Source organism: Mustela lutreola, chromosome 16 (genome assembly GCF_030435805.1).
Source record: "Mustela lutreola isolate mMusLut2 chromosome 16, mMusLut2.pri, whole genome shotgun sequence".
NCBI lineage: Eukaryota > Metazoa > Chordata > Mammalia > Carnivora > Mustelidae > Mustela > Mustela lutreola.
In genome coordinates, this window is record NC_081305.1 from 1697267 (window position 1) to 1719022 (window position 21756).

A 21756-nucleotide genomic window follows, 5' to 3' on the forward strand; every position below is an offset into this window, starting at 1 on the left:
GCACAGCTCGGAGCCCCAAACGTTCTGGCCCCATTGCGCTGTTATGGTGAAGTACAGTGACCTCGTGAACGCAATCACGGACCTTCTGGTACCCGAGTGCTCGGGGGCCCCTGGGGGCAGAAACCAGTGCTGGGAATCCTGGCTGCATGGCTGGTAGACATTCGGGTTTCTGCATCTTACCCCTGAGTTCCTTTGGATGTTTTGAGCTGAACCCAATGATTTAGGGGTAGTTGGACAAAGACATGGTGTTGCCAGGATACAGGTCCTCAGGAGGGCCCGGCCCCGGGAAGAAGAGATTGTCCTTCGTCTTCTGGAGCGAAGAGCTCCTCCTGCCAGCCTCTATGTGGGGCTTGGAAGGGAGTCTCCGATGACATCCTGCATGGGTGCGTTGACTGTGAGGTCTGGGGAAGCATCCGGTGGGTAGGCAGCTGCTAGCTGTAGTTCTGTAGGGAGGTGCTTTGAAATGTTACTTTGGGCATCCTGTGGGGGCAGAAGAGGATAGTCACAGAAGGACAGAGGGGACTCTACGTAAGGAGAGTCTCAAAGAGGCTTTAATCCCTACTTCTACGCCGGATTCTAGAGGAGTCTCACCCCCAGAGGACTCTGCATCTGCCCATCTCCGCGAGGTGACACTTGGCAGCCTGTGGTTTATACTAAGGAGTGAAAGACTGATACTTCGAATCTTGAGAGCAGGGCAACTGGCGTGATAAGGGCGCCAGTGGCTCCCTAAAAGGATGGAGGAAGAGTTCTTGTAGGGGAGAGGGTAGGGAGAATGGCAAGTGAATGCCCACAGCCACCTTCACCCATAGGCCAACGGCACCCAAGGGATGCTAGGAATTCCCACGCAGGGGGATGTTGTCGCCCAAGATGGGCAGTTGGAGCCCCCAGGCCCAGGCCCCACGCGGGGTGGGACGGGTGAGGGGCTGCTCTGGGAGGAGCGAGCTGAACCTGAACGCAGTGCCGTCTCCGGCGTGGGGTCGCCAAGGAGACCAGCCCAAGGACGTTCGTGGACGGCCCGCAGCATCCAGATGCGGTCTGGAGTGCGCGGACAGTCAGGCCCACTGGGTGTTTCTCCTTCTGACCCACTCGCTGTGGTCGCTGTGGTCGCGGCAGAGGAGCCCACAAGGACTCTCGGAAGGTCTCGGCAACTTTTCGGGAAGTCTAAACTGACTGCAAACGAAAACACGTGCACGGTGGAAAACGAACGCACGACAGCAGGAACAAAAGCGCCGCAGGTGGAAGCGCCGGAGCGCTGGGGCGAGGGGAGGGGCGGGCGGGCGAGCAGAGGGCGGAAGGCGCCAGAAAGCCCCCGGAGGCGGGCGGAGAAGGGCGTGTGGCTGCCGCGGCGGCTCCCTCCTCCCAGCGGAGGGGAGCTCTGAGAGGACGGACCCGCTAACGAGGATGGTCAGGATCCCCAGGCCAACAGCCTCCGGGAGCCCTCGGCCTGCGCTTTCCTCACCTGTCCCGAGCCTTTCCGCAGCGCTTGGCTTCCGAGCAGCTGCGCAAACAGTAACCCCCGGGCTGGCATAGCCACCGGGCAGGGTGTCGTGGTGACGCAAACATCCTGGGATCTGGTCGCTGCCCTTTCCCCCTGACTCTCCCCGGGGCCCAGGGCTGCGGCCAAGCACCCCCTCCTCCATCCACCACCGGCAGCCTCTACTTCCTCCCTCGATTAACCCCGGAAACGCGGGCGAAGTCTGCCCCAAGCCCCTCTCAAAGCACAAAGGGAAACCGAGATGCGGCTTCCAACACACGGTTCATCGGGGAGGTCCGACTCGGACACTGGGAAAAGCCACTTTCCCTGGCTGTCCCCGGCGGGGACCCCTCCCGGCGGCCTGCAGTTGAGGTCCCCGGGCGCACTGAGGACCACTGGCGTGAGTGCCACCGCAGGCCGCACGTGCATCCGGGAAGGCTGCCCTGGCCGGACACGGGCCCTGCAGGGGGACAGCGCACGTGGGAGCTGATGCAAGGGTCTCAGCACGCGGTGCCGGGCCCGCCGTCCGCGGCGCAGGGTCGCCCTCCCGTGGCCGCTCGTGGCGTTGCAGGCTTGGGGCTCATTAGCAAATTTGAACGGGTGTTGCATCATCTGCGGGTGGGGGGGCGGGGTGGCGGCGGGCTCCAGGCGCGTGTGACCCGGACCACCGCCCCCAGCAAGGGCCTTTCAAGTCTGCTGGGTTGTAAGGTGCAGGTGGTGGGGTGATGCTTGCCTCCCAGGCTTCTTTGTCATTGTCGTGGGCGCTGTGTCCACAGTCCCCTAGCCCTGGGCCTGCTGGGGGCCGCGGGAGCAGGGGGTCCACTAGGAACACGGCCTGCTCATCATCTCCAAGGAAGCCCTATCTGCTGCTGCTGCTCTACCTGCGCTGACGTCCTGTCCCTCCACCCTTTTTGCCCACGACCTTGGCCCAAAACAGGGTCAGGTTGTCTCTGAGCAATGGCCCTGGGGGTCACAGACCAGCATGATCTGAGGTCGAGAGGAAATGAGACACCCCAGCTTCCACTGTCAAGAACGCTGGGGCAGCAAATGCACACCCCTGGGACTTCCCTGTGGGAGCTGGGGCCGGGGGGCTGGGCAGGGACAAGGGTCAGAAATGGGGAGGGGTGGGGCAGAGACCAAGCTGCCCAGTTCTCATAATCCCTGGTTATTTTGTTTCATTTTATATTTTATTTGTTTGGGAGAGAGCAGGCAAATGCGGGCACACGGTGGGGGGTGTGAGGGGGAAGGGAAGGAGGTGGGGGAAGCTCCCAGCAGGGAGCCAGATGGCTGGCTCGATTCCAGGACCCCGGGATCATGACCTGAAGGCAGCCGCTTCACTGACGGAGCCACCCAGGTGTCCCAGTCCCGGGTAATTTTAAAGTGAGGGCATGCTTTTTTTTTCTTTGCTAGTTTTTATATCTCTTTTTTCTTATTGTGTTTATTAAATATATACATTTTAAGTTTTATTTTTAAGTAATCGCTACGCCCAACATGGGGCTTGAACTCCCCACTCTGAGATCAAGAGTGACACGCCCCACCGCCCGTCCCTACATTTATTAAATAGAAATCAATGTGAGCGCGGCCCCAGCGCCTGCGGGCAGAGCCGGTTTTTCCCCTGGAGGGGTCGTCTTCGCCCCCTGCTGGCCGCGCAGCCTGGTGGCGGGCGTTTCCTTGTCTGGAAACCTCAGCTGAATCCGGGACTGGGCTTTGCCTGCCGGGAAGCAACCTTTAAGACGCATGAGTAACAACCCATCAGCGAGCAGCTTGTAATGACATCAAGAGCCTCGCGTGCCAGCCCTGGGAGCCTGCGCTGGGAGTGTGTCCCCTGACCCTACTTTCCAGAGCCTGGCAGTGGCGGCTGAGCCCCCCCCACCTGCGGTACCCCCACCTGCGGTACCCCCACCTGCTGTACCTGACTCCCAGCCCTGGTCATACAGGCCGGCCCCTTGTTTTTGAACGTACTGGGGATAGTAACATTAGCTGCATCGCTGCACGCAAAGGGGGCTCGGCATCCCTGCCCGCATTGGGTGTTGGCTGTGTTCTGCATGCGGGCTGTTGTGATGGGGTCTCCTCGGTTCACTTTGCATTTCCCCGAGGACGTGGGGGCAGTCTTCATTATGTATAAAGTCCTGAACTAACTGTGTCTTTGTCGAGACAGGACACTGAGAGCCTAAGACCTGGGACCCGCTTGGAGGGGAAGCAAGGGGCCCGGAGCGGAGGCCCTCATGGGAGGGTCCCCGGGGCAGAGCGCGAGCGTGAGGACCTCATATGGCTTCACACAGATGTCACTGGCATTAGGGTTTTGCCTTGGATCTGCTTCCACCCATTTTCGGGGAGGAGTAATTGGTGTGTTTGTTTTCAGCACTAACCGTCTCCTGTTGCTGCTAAATTCCCCTCTAAGGCCTTCCTTCTCCCACTGGGCAAAACGTCGACAGGGAAGGAGGGGAGCAAGGGAGGAGGGGAAGCGAGAGGCCTGGTTCGGAGAGCGGACGGCAGAGCTCTCTCGGAGGCTTGGAGACCATCAAGCCTCACGCAGAGTCCATTCACAGGGAAGACGGGATTTGCATTCTACTCAAAACTCAGTAGTTTTGTGGGCTTCTCTCTCATTCTAGCAACTGTGAATTCATCAGTGACCCCATGTTCCTCTGCTGGACTTTCCTAAACCCCCACCCGCACCTCACCCGAGTTCCCAACATGTGTCCTTCTTACTCTTCGGGAAGAGATGATCGGTGTGTACTGCGGCTTGCTATTCTGGAACGTTGGACCCCTGAGATCCTCCCCTCGTCTGCCTGAGCTGGACAATGCTTTCCGCAGCCCTTGTCCGTCACGACGGGACTTGATGCACTCACCGTTTACTCAGTTCGTGAACATTTAACTAAGAGTGTGACCTTGCCATCTGGGGAGAGGAAAGTGAACAGGACAAGGCAGGAGGGAGATTCAGATCTAGAGGAGGAGAGCTACAGCGCGTGGGGGATTCTCACAGTGGGTTTCTAGTGACTTCTCAGGACCATTGGAGGAAGTACGATGGTGGGAAAATCCTGACTTCCCAGGAAATCAGATACTGTTATTCCTGGCATGTCATTGAGCAACTGGGCAAGACGACACCAATTCGCCAGTCCAGAGTCTCTGATGGAGAAGGCCTTTCTTTAATTGCACATGTTTTCTACGAATTGCATCATTCACTAGTGTGGACAAGGGAAGGAGGATGTGGTGAGTTCTGTCCCCCGAATGCAGTTTTCACAACCATGCTTCCGTAAAGGGTTAACACCTGCCTCTGCCAGATGGCCTGAGATCAGAGCCATGTGGATGAACAATGACAGAAAAAGCCCTTCTTGAGAGCAGGGAGGTTTTAGTGGGTGTGATTGGACTTACTAGCCAGGCAGCTGGAATGTAAGGGGATACCTTGGTAGAAGTCGCTGCCTACGAGGTGAGCGAGCTTGGAAACAGCTGGTTCCTGGGATTCAAGGGCCGGACGCTCAGCATAGTGATATTACCGGGATTTTTAAATTTTTTTTTTTACCGGGATTTTAAGAAATCAAATTCCTTTAGGAATCATCAGTGTCTCCAACTATTTGGCAAAGGAGTTTTACCTTCTTAAAAATCAAATATATCACTAGGGACAGATTGGCACAGTTTTTCTGACTGCATTTTCTCTTGTCTGCCACTTCTGACTACTGTGTTCAGGAAAGCGGACTCTGGGCTGTGTGTCTGGGTCGGCTGATGGGACACACTCGCCACAGAATGGATGGGAACTTATAGGCTCACGTGGGTGACACACACGGGCTTTACTGCAGCCTGCTCGCCAACCCACTGCTGCCCATGTGATGTTCAAGTTGCTTCCAAGCTTGCACTGACCACACCCAGCACGGTTGCCGTCTTCTGTTCCATTTTCTGTGCTATCGTCCAGGTTTCCGTGTTTCCTTCTCCCCAGTGTCTACATCTAACGACTTATGGACGTTCTAGATCTTTATGTGATGCTCTGAGATCCAGTGATAAAGAAGACAGGGGAGAAGCAAGAGTGGAGGTCTCGCACACAGGAGCTAAGCGGGTGAGGGAAAGACAACGCAGACCCTTGCTGACCGTCAGTCAATAGGAAAGTCCACGGATGCAGAGTGCGCTTCATGTGGGAGGGAAGCCCGTGGGCGACTTCGATGTTTGGTTCTTACACCTGTGTTTTCCTAATTTCAAAAATTAGTATGTGTTAATTACATACTGAAAAGTACCATTTAAAAAAAGGAAGCGAGGCTGTAACACGGGAGACGGGGTTATGTGAACCAACCTTCCCCTTCAAAGCGACTAAAAATGCTGGATCAGTTGTAATGTGTTTCTTAAAGACACTTCAGAGCTGACAAGTAGAGCACCACCCGATTGGAACCCAACAGAAAGAACAACAAAAAACCTGGGTAGAAACTAGGTTCTGTGAATGGCTTTTGCTTCCAGGCATGAGCAAGTGTTGCCGTGTTTGACTTTGGTTCTGACAGCCTCAAAGGGCAAGGAAAAATGTCATGAAGTCCGAGGCTGCCCAGGTGGGATCCAGAAGGGTTAGAGGGTCTCCGATGAAGCTCAGGCCCTAAGGGTTGCATCTGAAGGCGAGGGTAGAGCAGAAGCAACACCGCCCTCTGGTACTTTGGGGGCCACAAGGACATCACCTTGGTGCTGAGCAGGGTGAGAAGGAAAGATCCTGGGGTACTGGAACTACATCCCGGCCCTTCCTTGGACTTTCAGCCTAAATTCTCACTGCCTGGGCTGTCAGAAAGACATTGGATGGAGCTGGGCAAAGAGCCCACGGACTAGTACACAAATCAGAAAGAATTATCCAGAATGCAGCACGGAGAGACAAACAAATGGAAAGTGGGGAAGATTAGTTAAGAGAACTGCAACAGAGACTGAGATGTCATGTGGTTGATTAGGGCTCCAGAAGAGCAGTGAGAGACAGAACTGCATTCTCTGAAAATGGCAGAGCCATCCCTAGCTTCGGGAAGCCTACTGAACCCCAAACACGATAAATAAAAAGAAATTAACATCCAAATGTACCTTAATGAAACTACAGGCAATCAGAATGAAGATGAAATCATACAAGCAGTTTAGAGGAAAAACAAAAACTTTTCAGAAAGATCTTCAGAAAATCTCCAAATATCTGGAAACGAAAGAGCACATTTCTAAGTAACCTGGGGATATGAGAAGAATTCAAAAGGAAGTTAGGAAGTATCTTGAACAGAATGAAAAATCAAAACAGAGCATATTAAAATCTGTAAGATGCACCTGAAGCAGCATTTAAAAGGGAGAGCGAGAGCTCTAACCTCTTAGAGATTTCAGGTAAGTGAAATAAATTAAAACAAAACAAAACAAAACAAAAACAAAAAGGTCCCCAAACATTTGGAAATTAAACACCACACTTTAACTCCAAAGAGGAGAGAATTTTGCTTTCAAAGCAAAATTTCCAACGCGGCAACGACACTGGCCGGTTTTTCCCCTTGGATGTCCCCATCGCGAGATGAATGTGTGAAACAGTGGTTTGATTTCCCTATTTCCCTTCCTTTCCTCTCCTTCCCAGGTCCCTCCTCGGTCCTCGCTTTGTTTCAAAAAAGCATCTGAGGGGCAACATCACATGTATCACACGTTGATCTGTCTTGCTAGAAAAAAGCTGCTGGAAGCCAGGGGCGGGTCTTGTGTTTTGATACAATGTTTCTGCGGACGCTGACATTGTTACCCTACCTGACGTGCTCTGCCGCCGCTCAAATTCATGACTTCACAGCACAGGAATTTCCCAAGTTTGCATTTTGCTAAACTTTTCTAAGCTTTTTTTGTTATTTTGCTTGATTCTCCCAAGAATGCTGCGCAGGAGGAGGGCTGGTAAACAGGCACAGAACCGCACCATCCACACCACACGTGGGACAGTCTCCCAGGCACACGGATTATTTGCGGCCCGCGTCCGGCTCCGGCCTTTCTTCTCTCCGGGGTCCCGGCCGCAGAGGGCGCCTGACCGCAGGAGAAGCTACACTGTAACAGTTCACCATCTCGTTGTTACGAGAACCCATCAAAGTTTCAAAAACGCGATTTCTGAAGCAGGACCGCGTAGTTAATCTTCCTATTTCGGGGTTCTGGTCTCCTTTCAAGCGTTCCGGCTTCTCTCCGGGTAACGAGTCTCAGCCGCCCGTAAACCACCGAACCCCCGGGAGCTCCAACTCGCTCCGCGACGCTCTCGGGTGACAAAGCGTTAACCCTGCATCTACCGGACGCTCCTGAGTTCCAAGGGCGACCGCGCGCCCCTCCTCAGGCCCCCGGAGCCCCGCGGGAACGAAAGTCCCACAAACGCTCCGCGACGCAAGGGCCACTCGGCCGCAAGCGTGTCGCCTCCAGGTCGCTCAGTCTCAGGACAGCAGGAGAGGGTCGGGCGCGCTCCCCCCGGCGTCTCCCCGGCGCTCGGACGGACCGATACAAGCCGGCAGGGGGACGCCGCCGCCCGGACCCCGCACAGAGCCCGACGGGGGCTCGACCCCCGGACCCCGACCCGAGCGAGGGCGCCCCGGGGCCGCGGCGCTCCCAGGGCCACGCCGCGGGCAGGAGACGGCGACCGCGACTCCCCGCGGCTGCTCCCCCGCGCCCGCGTGTCCTCCGCCCGCGCCCGCGAGCCTCCTGCAGGCGGCCGGACCCCGCCGCGCCTCCCGCGCTCCCTGCACGGCGCGGGGCTCCCGGCCAGCCCGGAGGGCACGGTCGTTCCGCGGGCCGCGGCGGAGGGGCGGGCGAGCTGCGCGGGCGAGGGGCGGGCGCCGTCCGGGGGAACGCAGGAGGCGCGGTCACCGGAAGCGCCGGCCGCCTCGGGGCCCGCGGGGAACAGCCCGGAGCAGGGGGGACTCGGCGGCGGCCGGCGCCCTCCCCCGCGGACCCCCGGCGGCCGGCGCTTCCGGTGACCGCGCCTCCAGAGCCCGCGCCGCGCTCCCGCGTTGCCCTTCCGGGATCTCCACCGCCCGCGGCCACGTGAGTGCCGGCCCGCCGGCCGGAAGCGCGCGCGGGCGGGGCGGAAGTGACGCGTCTCCGCGCGCCGGCCCGGCGAGCGCGTACTTCCGGCGCGCCGCGCTGCGCCGCCCGCCGCTCGGGGAGTCCCGGTACCACCGCGGACCGGCGCGATGGGCAGGAAGGGCAAGAAGGAGAAGAAGGGCCGCGGGGCCGAGAAGACCGCCGCCAAGATGGAGAAGAAGGTGTCGAAGCGCTCGCGGAAGGAGGAGGTGACTCCGCGCGCCCGCCGCCGGGGTCCCGGGTCCCGTCGGGCTCCCCTCGGCCGGGAGGCGCCGCGCGGTCTGCGGCGAGGGTCGCAGCCTCCGGGCCTCCGTCCCCCTCCCTCGAGAGGGGGTGGGCGAGCCGCCCTGCCGCCCGAGCCGCGGGCTTCCGGGGGCGCGTGCCGCCGGGTGCCGCGACCGCCGCCGGGTGCCGCGACCGCCGCCGCGCCTCTCCCGCGCCGTCTCCTTTCCGTCTCTCCCGGTCTCGGCGTCCTGCCCCGGCCGGGTCTGCGGAGCGGCCGGGCTGAGCTCAGCGCCCCGCTCCCTGTGGCGGTGCTTTCCGACGGCCCGGGCTCCGGTCCGCACCGCGAGCGGGCGCGGCAGCTGGGGCGCGCGGGCGGACGGCGGGACTCGGCGGCGACTCAGCGGGGACGCGGCGCCCAGCGGCCGTGCGACCAGGTGTCCCCGGGTCCCAGCTCCGACTCCGCGCCGCCCCTTCTTCAGAGCCGCTCCTGTCTGCGTCTCCCGGTCTGTGCAGTAACGGGGTCGGCTTTTCCTTCCGCCTCCGCCGCGCTCGGCGGACGGTTCCTCGTAGGTCGCCTGCACCGGCCGGGCAGCCCCAGGCCTGGGTTTGCACCTCCTCTCCGCCGCAGCTGGCTGGAAGGCCTCGGAGGAGCCTGACTGTCGGTGCAGCCTCCGCGTCTCCGTGCCTCACGGGGGACCACACGGGCCTGCGTGGGGAAGATAGGTTGCGGGGCACCTTTAGAGATTATTTATTTATTGGACAGACAGAGAGATCACAAGCAGGCAGAGAGGCAGGCAGAGAGAGGAGGAAGCAGGCTCCCCGCTGAGCAGAGAGCCCGATGCGGGGCTCCATCCCAGGACCCTGAGATCATGACCTGAGCCGAAGGCAGCGGCTCAACCCACTGAGCCCCCCAGCCCCAATATTCTCCCTTTCTTAAAGTCAGTTGTGTCACATAGGTAATCTCATCACGAGTGTGTGCCCCGTCGTTTCCTGGCTGGGGCCTGAGGGGAGCATCTTGGGGACAGCTGGGAATTCTGCCTCCCACAGAACTCGTGAACCTGGTGACAACTTCACTTGGGTGTCACACACATTGCTCCCGCTTCCACGCTGTGCGTGTTGAAGGTAGTCTCTTTATGAAGGACACTGGGCCAGGCACTCTGGAGTAACGGGACTCCCGACGGGTGGTCCCTTCGGCCAGCTCTCCGTAACGTCCCAGTGGGTCAGTAGCTTGTCCTGCCGGCTCGAGGCAGCGGTTTTGCATGGGGGATGTGGTGGTCGATAGGAGAGCCTTCAGGCATCTGCTCACATAGAAGTGGCAGGATAGTGGGTGCTTTTGAAGACCGCCGTGAGGGTGAAAATTGGCAGAGCCGTTTTGGACCCTATTTTGTCCCTATCGAGAAGAGTGAGCTGCCACGAAGCAGTTACGCACTTGAAGGCTTACCTTGGAGAAACTTCCAGCTACACAAAAACATTTCACAAAAATGACCACGGTAGTTTTGTGAAAACAAACCGTTGGATTTGACCCACATGTTCAGCAGCAGCAGGATGAGTGGAGAAGCTGAGCTGCAGCAGAACCTCTGCCGCGGTGAACAGGAGAGGAGTCTGGGCGTCCGACTTCACTCAGCAGCATCGAGCCACATAGCAGGTTTGCAGGCAAATTCACACTCCGATGCCGGCTATGTGAAGTTGAAACGTGTGAAACGATAATTCATACCTGTTGCTTGGGGGTGTGTTTACGTGCCGTAAGAGTATAAGGAAATGCGTGAGAGTAAGGCGCCCTCTGTCCCAGAAAGTGGGTGCTTCCTCGGGGCTCATGGGTACACACAGGGGAGGCGGAGGGCTGCAGGCGGCTATTCAGGCTGAGGAACGTGGCGTTTTGATGAAAGGAACTAAGGCAGGGGCACCTGGGTGGCTCAGTGGGTTAAAGCCTCTGCTTTCGGCTCAGGTCATGATCCCAGAGTCCTGGGATCGAGCCCCGCGTCGGGCTCCCTGCTCAGCAGGAAGCCTGCTTCCTCCTCTCTCTCTGCCTGCCTCTCTGCCTACTTGTGATCTCTGTCTGTCAAATAAATTTAAAAAAAAAAAAAAAAAAAAAAAAAGGAGCTAAGGCAGCCTGTGCAGCTTGGAGCCAGGAGGTGGGGTGGGAGATGAAATGGGCAGGATGGTTTTTAGGTTCAGGAAGGACATTGTGGAAGCTGGAACTGGGGCACGAGGGCTGGGGTTTGGAGAGAGAGAGAAGCAGGGCAGGAGGAGGCGGGGACATGTGGATCCCTGCGTGAGCGAGGGTAGGAGAGCGTTGAAGAAGAGCGTGAGGACGGAAGGGAGCTTTCCCATGATGCACGGGTCACATGTTGCTCGCGTGTGTGGTCACTGGCAGATGCAGGGGTAGGACTCGACTGGGAATAGGAAGGCCAGGTTTTGGTGCCGTCCTGCTGGGCAGGTAGATTGGCGTCTTCCCTTCTAAATCTGCTCCGGCAGCTGTAGGAGCGGAGCCCTTCGTACCCAGCTCGGCTGCGGCTGCCGGCTGCTGCACGCTCGCCATGCAGGCACGGCTCTCGGCAGACAGTCTTGCTTGGGGCTCACCTTTTATCACTTTGGTGGGAGGGAGGTGAGGACAAAGTGAGTAAGTAAGCAGGGACCTCTCAGACGCTGCTCTGCAGCCAGCAGCGCGTGCGGCGGGGTGGCCAGGCGTGGCCGTGTGAGAAGCGGTTGAAAGTGTTGGCAGAAGTCGGGGAGGGCTTGTCTGAATGGGAGGCCCTTGGTGGGGACGCTGGGGTTTGGAATGAGGTGGTACACGCAGTGTGTGCCTCTCTCTGGGCTTCCGAGAAAGTTGCCTGTAGGGTCAAGCTCTGAGTGTTTTTGCAGGTGTCAGAGTCTGTGTCCCTGATATGGGGGCGCGTGTTCTCATCCCCAGATGTGACTGGACCCTGGGCGGGTCAGACAGGGCTGGCAGGTTGGCGCCAAGTTTAAAACCACGTCTCAGGTGTGACTACTTGTCTGTCTACAGGAAGACCTTGAAGCTCTGATCGCCCATTTCCAGACACTGGATGCCGCAAAGACTCAGATCGTGGAGACACCATGCCCCCCGCCTTCACCAAGGTATGTTGGCAGGACTCTTCAAGCAGCTGATAGATTTCTTGCCTATATTGGAAAGTCACTTTAAATTGGCACCATGTTTTCTTTATTAAAGATTTTATTTATTTATTTGACAGAGAGACACAGTGAGAGAGGGAACACAAGCAGGGGGGAGTGGGAGTGGGAGAGGCAGAACCACCCAGCGGGCAGCCTGACAACAGGGGGCTTGATCGTCACCTGAGCTGAAGGCAGCCGCTTAATGACTGAGCCCCTCCAAGCGCCCTGGGAGCATGTTTCCCATAAATAACCAGGCACGTGGTATGTTTTCCTCATTAAAACCTGTTCCCCTTTCAGACAAGTTCCTATAACACAGTTTTTCACTTTCCTCCTGAAGAATGGGAGTGAGGCTTTTCAGCTCTGTTGTCACAGGAAACACAGAAACGGGGTTCCCCCTTGGCTGCTCTGCAGGGAACGCCACTCGAGAGCTGTCCAATTGGTCACAGTCTTGCACGGGAGTGTTGCCCCAGCGAACTCTTAGGTTCCTTGAAACGTTTCAGAAGTGTCACAGGCATAGTCTCTTGTTGCTGTTTGTTCGTAATGACAGGTGTGATTTTCGAACAAAAGCGTGTATAAGCCATTTCAAATGAAATTTTCTTTAAAGATTTTATTTATTTATTTGACAGAGAGAAAGATCACAAGTAGGCAGAGGCAGGCAGAGAGAGAGGGGGGAAGCAGGCTCCCCGCGGAGCAGAGAGCCCGAATCTGGGCTTGATCCCAGGACCCTGAGATCACGACCTGAGCTGAAGGCAGAGGCTTTAACCCACTGAGCCACCCAGGCGCCCCTTCAAATGAATTTATAAATTATGTGGAGAACTCGAGAGTCTTCTGCAGGATTTCACATACTTGGAATGAGCCAGAATGAGCTTTGGTTTTCCTCTTTCTTACTCTTTGGTGTCAATTCCTGTCCTCCTGGCTTCTGAGCTGCTGCTCTGTTACAAGTGGATTCAGGGCCTGTAATTCTCATATTTGCTACTGACACGCTAGCAGGGAAAACCCGGAACGTGGTGAGTCAGGAATCAGGAAAGGCCAAACCCTAGAAAAGATACCACGTTCTTTTTTTTTTTTTTTTTTTTTTTTTTAAAGAGTTTATTTATTTATTTGACAGACAGAGATCACAAGTAGGCAGAGAGGCAGGCAGAGAGAGAGAGGAGGAAGCAGGCTCCCCGCTGAGCAGAGAGCCCGATGCGGGACTCGATCCCAGGACCCTGAGATCGTGACCTGAGCTGAAGGCAGCGGCTTAACCCACTGAGCCACCCAGGCGCCCAAGATACCACGTTCTTAAGAGAAGGGGAAAAACATTAACTTCACAAGCACACAAGACTATTTGGTTTGGTTGAGAAATGATTTGCTTCCGTTCTCTCAGGATAAAAATTAATCTCACTAGTATTGTTGTCAGAAATGAGATTAATCTTGAGGCACCTGGGTGGCTCAGTCGGTTAAGCGACTGCCTTCGGCTCAGGTGGTGATCCTTGGAGGATCGAGCCCCGCATCGGGCGCCCAGCTCCGTGGGGAGTCTGCTTCTCCCTCTGACCTTCTACTCTCTCGTGCTCTCTCTTACTCACGCTCTCTTTGTAATAAATAAAATCTTAAAAAAAAAAAAGAAATGAGATGAATTTTCCTAGAGCTGCCACCAGCCCAAGTGGAGGCCCAGGGTCCAGCACATCCGGAGGGAGCTGCCGGTCGTGCCTCTGGGGTTAGTCTCCCCTGTCCAGAGGTGGGGGGACGACTTGGTGGCCCATGTGCAGAACGAGGGGACGCAGTGCTGTCCAGCAGCGCCCCGAGTTGTGCGGTGTCCCTGTCTTCAGCGAAGAGCAGCGTCAGGGAGCGGGGCGCACTCTTCCTGTGTTCGGCTTCTTACCCCGGGGCCACACAGCACTACCGCGTGGTCGACGCACGCCGTCCTCGGAGTGGCGAAGGCGGGCCAGTCCGTGACATGGTGAAGGCTTCGTACCTACGGCATCCCCGAGGGAAGCCATTCTGAATGTGAACCGGCCCCTCTCCCGCCTTTTGCTGACCTTTAAAAACTTTTCCTGAGGTAATGTGCCTAAAAAGCCAGGTTTAGTGTTAGGATATAATTAGGAACCTTGGTGCTTCCGTGTCAGCCGGGAGTTGTTTGTGACGGAGCTGGGGTAGAGTGAGACTTTTCAGTCAGTCACCGCGGTCACGTCCCTTCTCCTCCTCCGTCACGTTCTGGGAAAAGCCGTGAACATGACTGGGTGTTGTGAGTGCACGTGTCCCTGCGTATTGGCGGCGAGGGAGTGGACTGCGGAAGCGAGGGCCGTAACCCAGGAGCAGCAGCGGGGCAGGTGCAGGGCTGAGGGGGCGGCGTGGCCTGCTGTGGGGGGGCAGGGACCCTGCGGGCACCTGTGGGGGCTCTGGCCCTCACTCGGATTACTGTTACCAGCTGTGCTTGTTAATTTTACGTAGAAAATTTTAATAGGTGTTAAGGGAAAAAAGATTTGGGGTTAAATAACTTTGGGAAACATGGGGTGCCTGGGGAGCTCCGTGGGTTAAAGCCTCTGCCTTTGGCTCAGGTCATGATCTCAGGGTCCTGGGATCAAGCCCTGCATTGGGTTCTCTGCTCCGAGGGGAGCCTGCTTCCTCCCCTCTCTCTCTGCCTGCCTCTCTGCCTACTTGTGATCTCTCTCTGTCAAATAAATAAATAATCTAAAAAAAAAACTTTGAGAAACAGATTTTTTTTTTTGAAATTAAGAAAAAATTGTGGTAAAATATATCTAACATAGAATTTTCCATCTCATCCATTTTTAACCGTGCAGTCTCTGGGATTCCTAACACTCCCGATGCTCTGGACCCGGGGATGTCTCTCCCGAGGCCCCTCCTCTCGGCCCCCGGGAGCCTGACGTCCCAGTTTCTGATAGACGTGGAGTCACGGAGTCACACAGTGGCCCTCCTTTTGTGTCTGGCCTCTTTCCCTTCACGTAACGTCCTCAAGGTTCATGCTGTTGTAGTGTGAATCTGAACTCTGTTCCTTTTTAAGACTGAGTCGTGTCCCGCTGTACAGATGGAGCACGCCCGGGTGTTGATGGACTGCTGACGGACGGACGGACGGGCACGCTGTACTGAACTTGGCCTGCGGGCTTCTGCTCCGTTCGTGTTTGCAGGTTTTTTCTGTACACACCCGGCAGTGGAATTGCTGGGTCATGTGCTCATTCTGTGTTTTTATTTTATTTATTTTTTTTTTAAATCGGGTTTTTATTTATTTATTTATTTATTTGACAGAGAGAGATCACAAGTAGGCAGAGAGACAGGCAGAGAGAGAGAGAGAGAGAGGAGGAAGCAGGCTCCCTGCTGAGCAGAGAGCCCGATGCGGGACTCGATCCCAGGACCCAGAGATCATGACCTGAGCCGAAGGCAGCAGCTTACCCCACTGAGCCACCCAGGCGCCCCTCATTCTGTGTTTTTAACTGTCAGACTGTACTCCACAGCGTAGTCCCCCCCCCCCCCCCTTTTTTTTTAAAGATTGATCAGGGTGCCTGGATGGCTCAGTCATTAGGCGTCTGCCATCAGCCCCGGTCATGATCCCAGAGTGCTGGGATCAAGCCCTCCCTGCTCAGTGGGAAGCCTGTTTCTCCCTCTCCAGCTCCCCCGTGCTTGTGTTCCCTCTCTTGTGGTCTCTCTCTGTCATAAGTGAATAAAATCTTTAAAAAAAAGTGATTTATTTATTTTACAGAGAGAGAGCATGAGCAAGGGGAGGGGCAGGGGGAGAGAGAGAATCTCAGACAGACTCCACACGGAGCACAGGGCTCGATCTCACAACCCTGAGATCATGACCCGAGCTGAAGGCAGATGCTTAACAACTGAGCTACCCAGGTGTCCTGACAAACAGTTTTGATTGTGACTTAAGAGGACGGGCCCGTGGAACGGGTCAGCTGTGGGAAACTCGGCACGTACCTTAGGGGCACCTGGACTCCTCACTGCTTGATGGTTTTCACCCAAAAGCTGTGTGAGTCACTCAGCTCGGGGGCCCCCTCGTACTGTGGCCGCGACGTTGATTTTAAGGGATGGGGGCCTTAGTTTCCGTTCCCGTTGCCAGGCTTGTGTTGCACAGGAGTCTGGGGAGGTGATGCGGCCTCTGGCGGAAGGGAGGCGGCTCTGGGCTGGGGGCCACGGGCCGGAGTGTGTGGTGAACTGCTGCCTCTGTCTCTTGCAGGTTACATGCCTCCCTCTCGGCTCATCCCGAGAAAGATGAGTTAATCCTTTTCGGAGGTGAATATTTCAATGGCCAAAAAGTAAAGTATATATTATATTTTTTTCTTTCCTCCTCAAATTTTCACGGGTCTCGTTTTTTTTTTTTTTTTTTTAAGATTTTATTTATTTGTCAGAGAGAGCGAGCAAGAGCGAGCATAGGCAGACAGAGTGGAAGGCAGAGTCAGAGGGAGAAGCAGGCTCCCTGCAGAGCAAGGAGCCCGATGTGGGACTCGATCCCAGGACGCTGGGATCATGACCTGAGCCGAAGGCAGCTGCTTAACCAACTGAGCCACCCAGGCGTCCCACGGGTCTCGTTTTGAGTAAAATTAGTTTAAAGCGGTGATAGCAGATTTGCACTGGTCCCATGTCCTGAGCCTGCAGGACCGGCTCGTGACCTTGTCCTTGAGAGGTCGCCGGGCTCCTCCCGTGAGCTTCAGAGTTGCTGCTCTTCTGCCCCTTTGGGTTGATGATTCGTGAGCACGTGATGGGGCTCAGAGTTGTTTGGGAAAGTGGAGGAGAGTGCGGTAGAGTGACGAGCTCAGCTTCGTTTCTGAGCGGGCCAGAGAGGCCAGCGTTTCGGAATCGCGTAGGAAGCATTAGGAGAACGTGGGTTGGCTTCCTCCGCGCGAGGATCCCTGTGAGCCTGAACTCCACGCGGAGTTCAGAGCTCCGAACTCTCACGCCTTTAAGAGCCAGGCTGGACTCTGAGAGGTGACTTGCGGGACAGCAAAGGATCTGGGTACTGTAGGGACTGCTGGGCGTGGCTGTCATTATCCCAGGGACGCAGGGGGCCCAGCCGCAGGCTTCCCGCACTGGTGGGATTTACGTGGCATTAGGAAACGTGTTTCCTGGGGAAAGCTGGTGATTGAGGTCCCGCTTTCCACTTACTGTTGCTTGGTTGGAGGCTTCACGGATGACACAGAGTCCCTCTTCCTTTGGCAGACGTTTATGTATAACGACCTGTACACCTACAACATCAGGAAGGACGCCTGGACCCGAGTGGAGATCCCCAACCCACCTCCGAGACGCTGTGCGCACCAGGTACGTGTCCGTGCTGACGCTCTGCCTTCTTCCTTGCCTGGGAGCCTTGTGTTCTGTGCGCGTGGGGTTGGCGGACGACACGCGGCCTGGTTCGGAAGGGTGGGGGCTGACACGTGGGTGCGCTTGCTGTCCCCGTTTGGATGCGTTGAGAAGCTTCTGCTCTTCAGCGTGTTCACTTACGAGATGGTGTCGAGCACCGTCTCCAGGCGGTCGAATAGCGTGGGAAAGAGGCCCGGTCGGTCTTCCTCGTGTGGTGCCCAGCACACCGCAGCCACGTGGCAGCACGCCCATCCTCCGTCGGAGTGAGAGGCTCCCGCAGGCCCCAGACCTGGTGGTCAGAGAGAGGAGTTCCTCGGGAGAAACCGAGTGTTCTGACGTCGTTGCTAAGGAGCGAATCGTAACCAGAGATCACGAAGCGGCTGATGTCAGCTTGTTGTCACTGGTTTCTGCTCACCCCGGGGAGCTCTGCCAGAGCTGCTGCTGTCCGGTTCTGTAACTCCACGAGCAAGGGCCCTTGGTCTGCTCTGTTACTGTCCTAAGTCCGGACTTGGACCAGTGTCAGGGTGCAGGGAATAATTGGAACAAGTGATGTGTTTTCAACCTGGAGAGAGAAGGTTGTGCGAGCCTGCCTTGGTGCGAGGGAAGCATCCCCCCGCGGCACGTGGGGATCCTTTATCGGGTTCTTAGCTCACGGGCACCCGCAGGTCTGAAACCGGTTCTGAGAAGAGGACTTGGCTGCCTGAGCTGCACCCGAGACCGGGAGGCGTTTGGACTGGTTCGTCTTGTGGAAAAGAAGGGTGTACTTGCAGGTTTAGCCGTCAGATCTTCGTAAGCTTGGGTTTTATTTATTTTTTATTTTTTTATTTTATTTTATTTTTATTTTTTTTTTTTTAAAGATTTTATTTATTTATTTGACAGAGAGAGATCACAGGTAGGTAGAGAGACTGGCAGAGAGAGAGAGAGAGAGGGAAGCAGGCTCCCCGCTGAGCAGAGAGCCCGATGTGGGACTCGATCCCAGGACCCTGAGATCATGACCTGAGCCGAAGGCAGCGGCTTAACCCACTGAGCCACCCAGGCGCCCAAACTGATGGTCAATTGTCTGTCTCAAAGTTTTATTTATTTATTTATTTATTTTAAAAGATTTTATTTATTTATTTGACAGAGAGAGATCACAAGCAGGCAGAGAGGCAGGCAGAGAGAGAGAGGGAAGCAGGCTCCCCGCTGAGCAGAGAGCCTGATGTGGGGCTCGATCCCAGGACCCTGAGATCATGACCCGAGCCGAAGGCAGCGGCTTAACCACTGAGCCACCCAGGCGCCCCGTAAGCTTGGGTTTTAATAAATAATGCATTTTTTTTCTTTTAAAGCTTTTATTTATTTGGCAGAGAGAGAGAGAGAGAGGCCAAGCAGGGGAGCGGCAGGCGGAGGGAGAAGCAGGCTCCCCGCCAAGCAGGGAGCCTAATGCAGAACTTGATCCCAGAACCCTGGGACCATGACCTAAGGCAAAGGCAGATGCTTAACTGACAGTCCCCAGGTACCCCTAGGTCACGGATGTTGAAGTTTGATCTGTTTGCCAGAGACCCTCAGTTCTTGAGAACGTGTGATCTGCCCCAGGCCTGCAGGCTGAGGACAAGTCCTGTCCTGTCCCAGCCGTGGTCTCTCCATGTCCCCAGCCCTCCCACGTACCACCGTGCAGTCCTGAACCCGCAGAGCGCTCACATTCTCATGGAGCAGTCCCTCTCTGGCCCGCAGGATGTGATGTGGGCTCGGGCTGCTTTTGCGTTTGTTTTCTTAGCTGTTTTATTTTATTTTATTTATTTATTTATTTATTTAATTTTTTTAAAAAAAGATTTTATTTATTTATTTGACAGAGCGCTCACAAGTAGGCAGAGAGGCAGGCAGAGAGAGAGAGAGGGAAGCAGGCTCCCCACTGAGCAGAGAGCCTGATGCGGGACTCCATCCCAGGACCCTGAGATCAAGACCTGAGCCAAAGGCAGAGGCTTAACCCACTGAGCCACACAGGCGCCCCTCTTAGCTGTTTTAACCACAGTTACTAACTGCATTCTTGAAGAATTAGTGTAAAAGCCTTTGTGATTTTTAAATGCAGTGACTTTGCCGGAGTACGGGGCAGGCTCTGATTCACGTGCCTGCCTTGGGAAAACTTTGCTAGTCTGGGACTAAATAATGTCTTTGTAGTGAAGGTTGGTTTGCTGTTCTCTCCGAATTTCCCAGTGAAGTAGAGCCACAGGAAACAGAACATTGGTTGTAAAGTCTTTGGCCTGAAGGTCATTACAGTCCAAGTTCTACAACATTGAATTCTGAGACCTAGAACCTTCCTTCTGACCAGTGCGTTCAGTGTGATGTCAGCGGCCACGTTCTTAATCTTCTTTCTCACGGTGGCGGGGTGTGCGGGGAGGAAGGCCGCATGCGCACTCTTCTTTCTCTGCTGCTTCTGGAGTTCTGCGGGGTGAGGTGGACTTCAGTGTGTAATTGGAGAGTTTACATGACTTTTCTGTGAGATCACAGAGGCAGGAAAGGGCTGTGGCGCTGCTGGGTGTGCGGCCGGACGTGTGCAGGCTTCAGTAGCTCACCCCTCGGCACCCCGTTCCCTGGAGGAGGGGAGGGCGCGTCCACCCGGCTCTGCCTAGATCGTGAGGCCGCCACCGCCAGCAGGAGGGACCACTGAGAACTGTGGGGACAGACGGCAGGGAGGTGGCGGTCGTGAAATCATGTCTTCTTGGTCCCTGGCTGGTTTCTGCCAAAGTCGTACACGAAACACGAGGTGTTCTTGCCTAAAGTAGCAGACGGTGACGGTTAAAACATCAGCCTTGCGCCTCAGTGAGCAGCAGGTAATTTCTGGAGAGAGGGTGATGCACGGGAGGCCTTTCTCCTGAGACGGCAGAAGTCACGGTGGCGCCCGGAGCTGCAGAAAGTGTCGGCCTCCGTGTGAGTAGTGGCGTCTCCGACGGGGTGAGCGGGCATGCGGGGGTCCCGGCTTGCTCCCTCAGGAAGCAGGAGGCATCTTTCACATGCGAGGCACCCTTCCGGGGCTGGGATATGGCGACAGAAAAGAACAATTTGCCTTTCCTGATGGTGACGCCCCATGTCTCGTGTTACTGTGATCCCGAGGGCGTCGTGTGTTTTTTGGACTCGCGCTTTCACGAAGCTGAAGCTGCTGTAACGTCCATTCGGAGTCTGATCCTTCGGATTCTGATGGGCTTGTTTTTGGCATTTGGAGGGAGACTGGGGAGTTTGGGGTTTTCCCGACATGACTTCATTCCAGATCTGCAGCAATAAGCAGGCCTCATGGGACAGGTCAGAGCGAGGTGCGGGCAAGGCCGGCCTAGCCTCGCCCCCGGAGCAGGGTGCCGTGCCGTCCGCTGTCAGCAGGCCCAGCTTTGTCTTCATGAGGCCCGGGTGATGGTTTCAGCAGTTCCTTCCGGGCCGCGGTGTGTGTGTGCGGGCGTGCCGGCCGGCCGGGCCTGTCCTGAGGAGCTGCCCGGTGGTCCGGCCTCTGCCTCGATGTCTTCCATAAGAGGACTCCGTATCTGAGGATACCACAGGAGGTCATTTCGTTAGTGCTGGACTTCGTTTCAAAACGTAAACTCTGGAAGATTTCCTTACTGGGTCCTGAACGTATTACTTTTGTGTTATGTTTTGACGTGAATGTGCCTTTTATGGCTGTCTTCTGGGAAATACGTTTTTTTCTTCTGCTACGGGACATTTTAGAGTCCGGCGTGTTAATTCTGCGGACAGCTTTAACTGGCAGTGACCCTCACGAGAATCAGTTTTGGAGACATGTGGCACAGATCGTGACCTGGATTAGACCCCTTCTGAAGCAGTTTCCCTGTCACTCACTCAACAGTTACGAAATAGAAAGAGATTGGAAATTTGACTTGGACGAAACTGAAACTTCTGGGCGGGAGTTTTAAGATCCTGTCGCGAACTCCCGAACGAGCCACTTTGCTCCTTCCTCTTTCCGTAGACAAGAAACTTTTCTGTTTTGGTTTTCCCCTAGTTGCTTTGATACAGAGCTGTGGGTGGTTTTTCCTCACCGTCGATTAGACATGTCCGCGTGGGGCAGGTTACTTGAAGCGACGGGACTCGTAAGCACGCCTGGTGGAGGGTGTATTTGTGCAGTCGTGTGACGTCCTTGCTGTGCGTCTCGGTGCAGGCGTGCACACGAGTCGCCCGTAGAAAACCCTGTTAAGACGGTTCAGTTTCAGCAGCATCAGGAACGCACCGGAGCGCCTCCCGACGGGCACTGCGCAGACTTCTTTTCTTTCCCAGAAGAGGGAAAAAGGGAAGATGAATTTACTTTGCCCTAAGACCCGTTTTCTTCATCTCTAGGGGTGGCAAGTGAAGGGAGATTTTCTTTATTATCTTTTTTCTTAAGAACCTCAAAAAGAGTAGTTGAGCAGGAAGTGCAGATGTAGAATTTATCCTGCTTTGTCTGTATCTGGTGCCCCGGAAGGGCTTCTCTCCAGGGGCTGCGTGTGCTGGAGGGAGCCGGCAGCGCGGGGCCTGCGTGTGTGAGCGCGTTCTCGCCACATGCCCTCTGCTGCTTTTCTTTGACTTGAATTTCCTCCTTTTTTCGGATGACTGGGGTTGTGTTAGGTTCTAGTCTTTGAAGGCTGGGTCTGGTTTGAGGTTGGTAGGAA

At 55.7% G+C, this 21756-nt stretch overlaps 1 protein-coding gene across 4 annotated transcripts in view; it reads left to right on the top strand.

Annotated features, from left to right (window-relative positions):
• Nucleotides 1-8527: 8527 nt before the first annotated feature.
• Nucleotides 8528-21756, top strand: part of KLHDC4 (kelch domain containing 4) — a 44870-nt gene continuing 31641 nt past the window's right edge. Inside the window, exons 1-4 of one of the 4 annotated variants that reach the window (XM_059150779.1) lie at nucleotides 8528-8700; nucleotides 11721-11812; nucleotides 16020-16098; nucleotides 17000-17098. In XM_059150779.1, the coding sequence (XP_059006762.1) occupies nucleotides 8602-8700; nucleotides 11721-11812; nucleotides 16020-16098; nucleotides 17000-17098 (369 nt within the window). In that variant the 5' untranslated portion in view covers nucleotides 8528-8601. Of the gene's footprint in view, nucleotides 8701-10218; nucleotides 10362-11720; nucleotides 11813-16019; nucleotides 16099-16999; nucleotides 17099-21756 lie in introns of those variants that run through there. The other 3 variants (XM_059150780.1, XM_059150781.1, XM_059150782.1) reach the window with 3 other exon arrangements.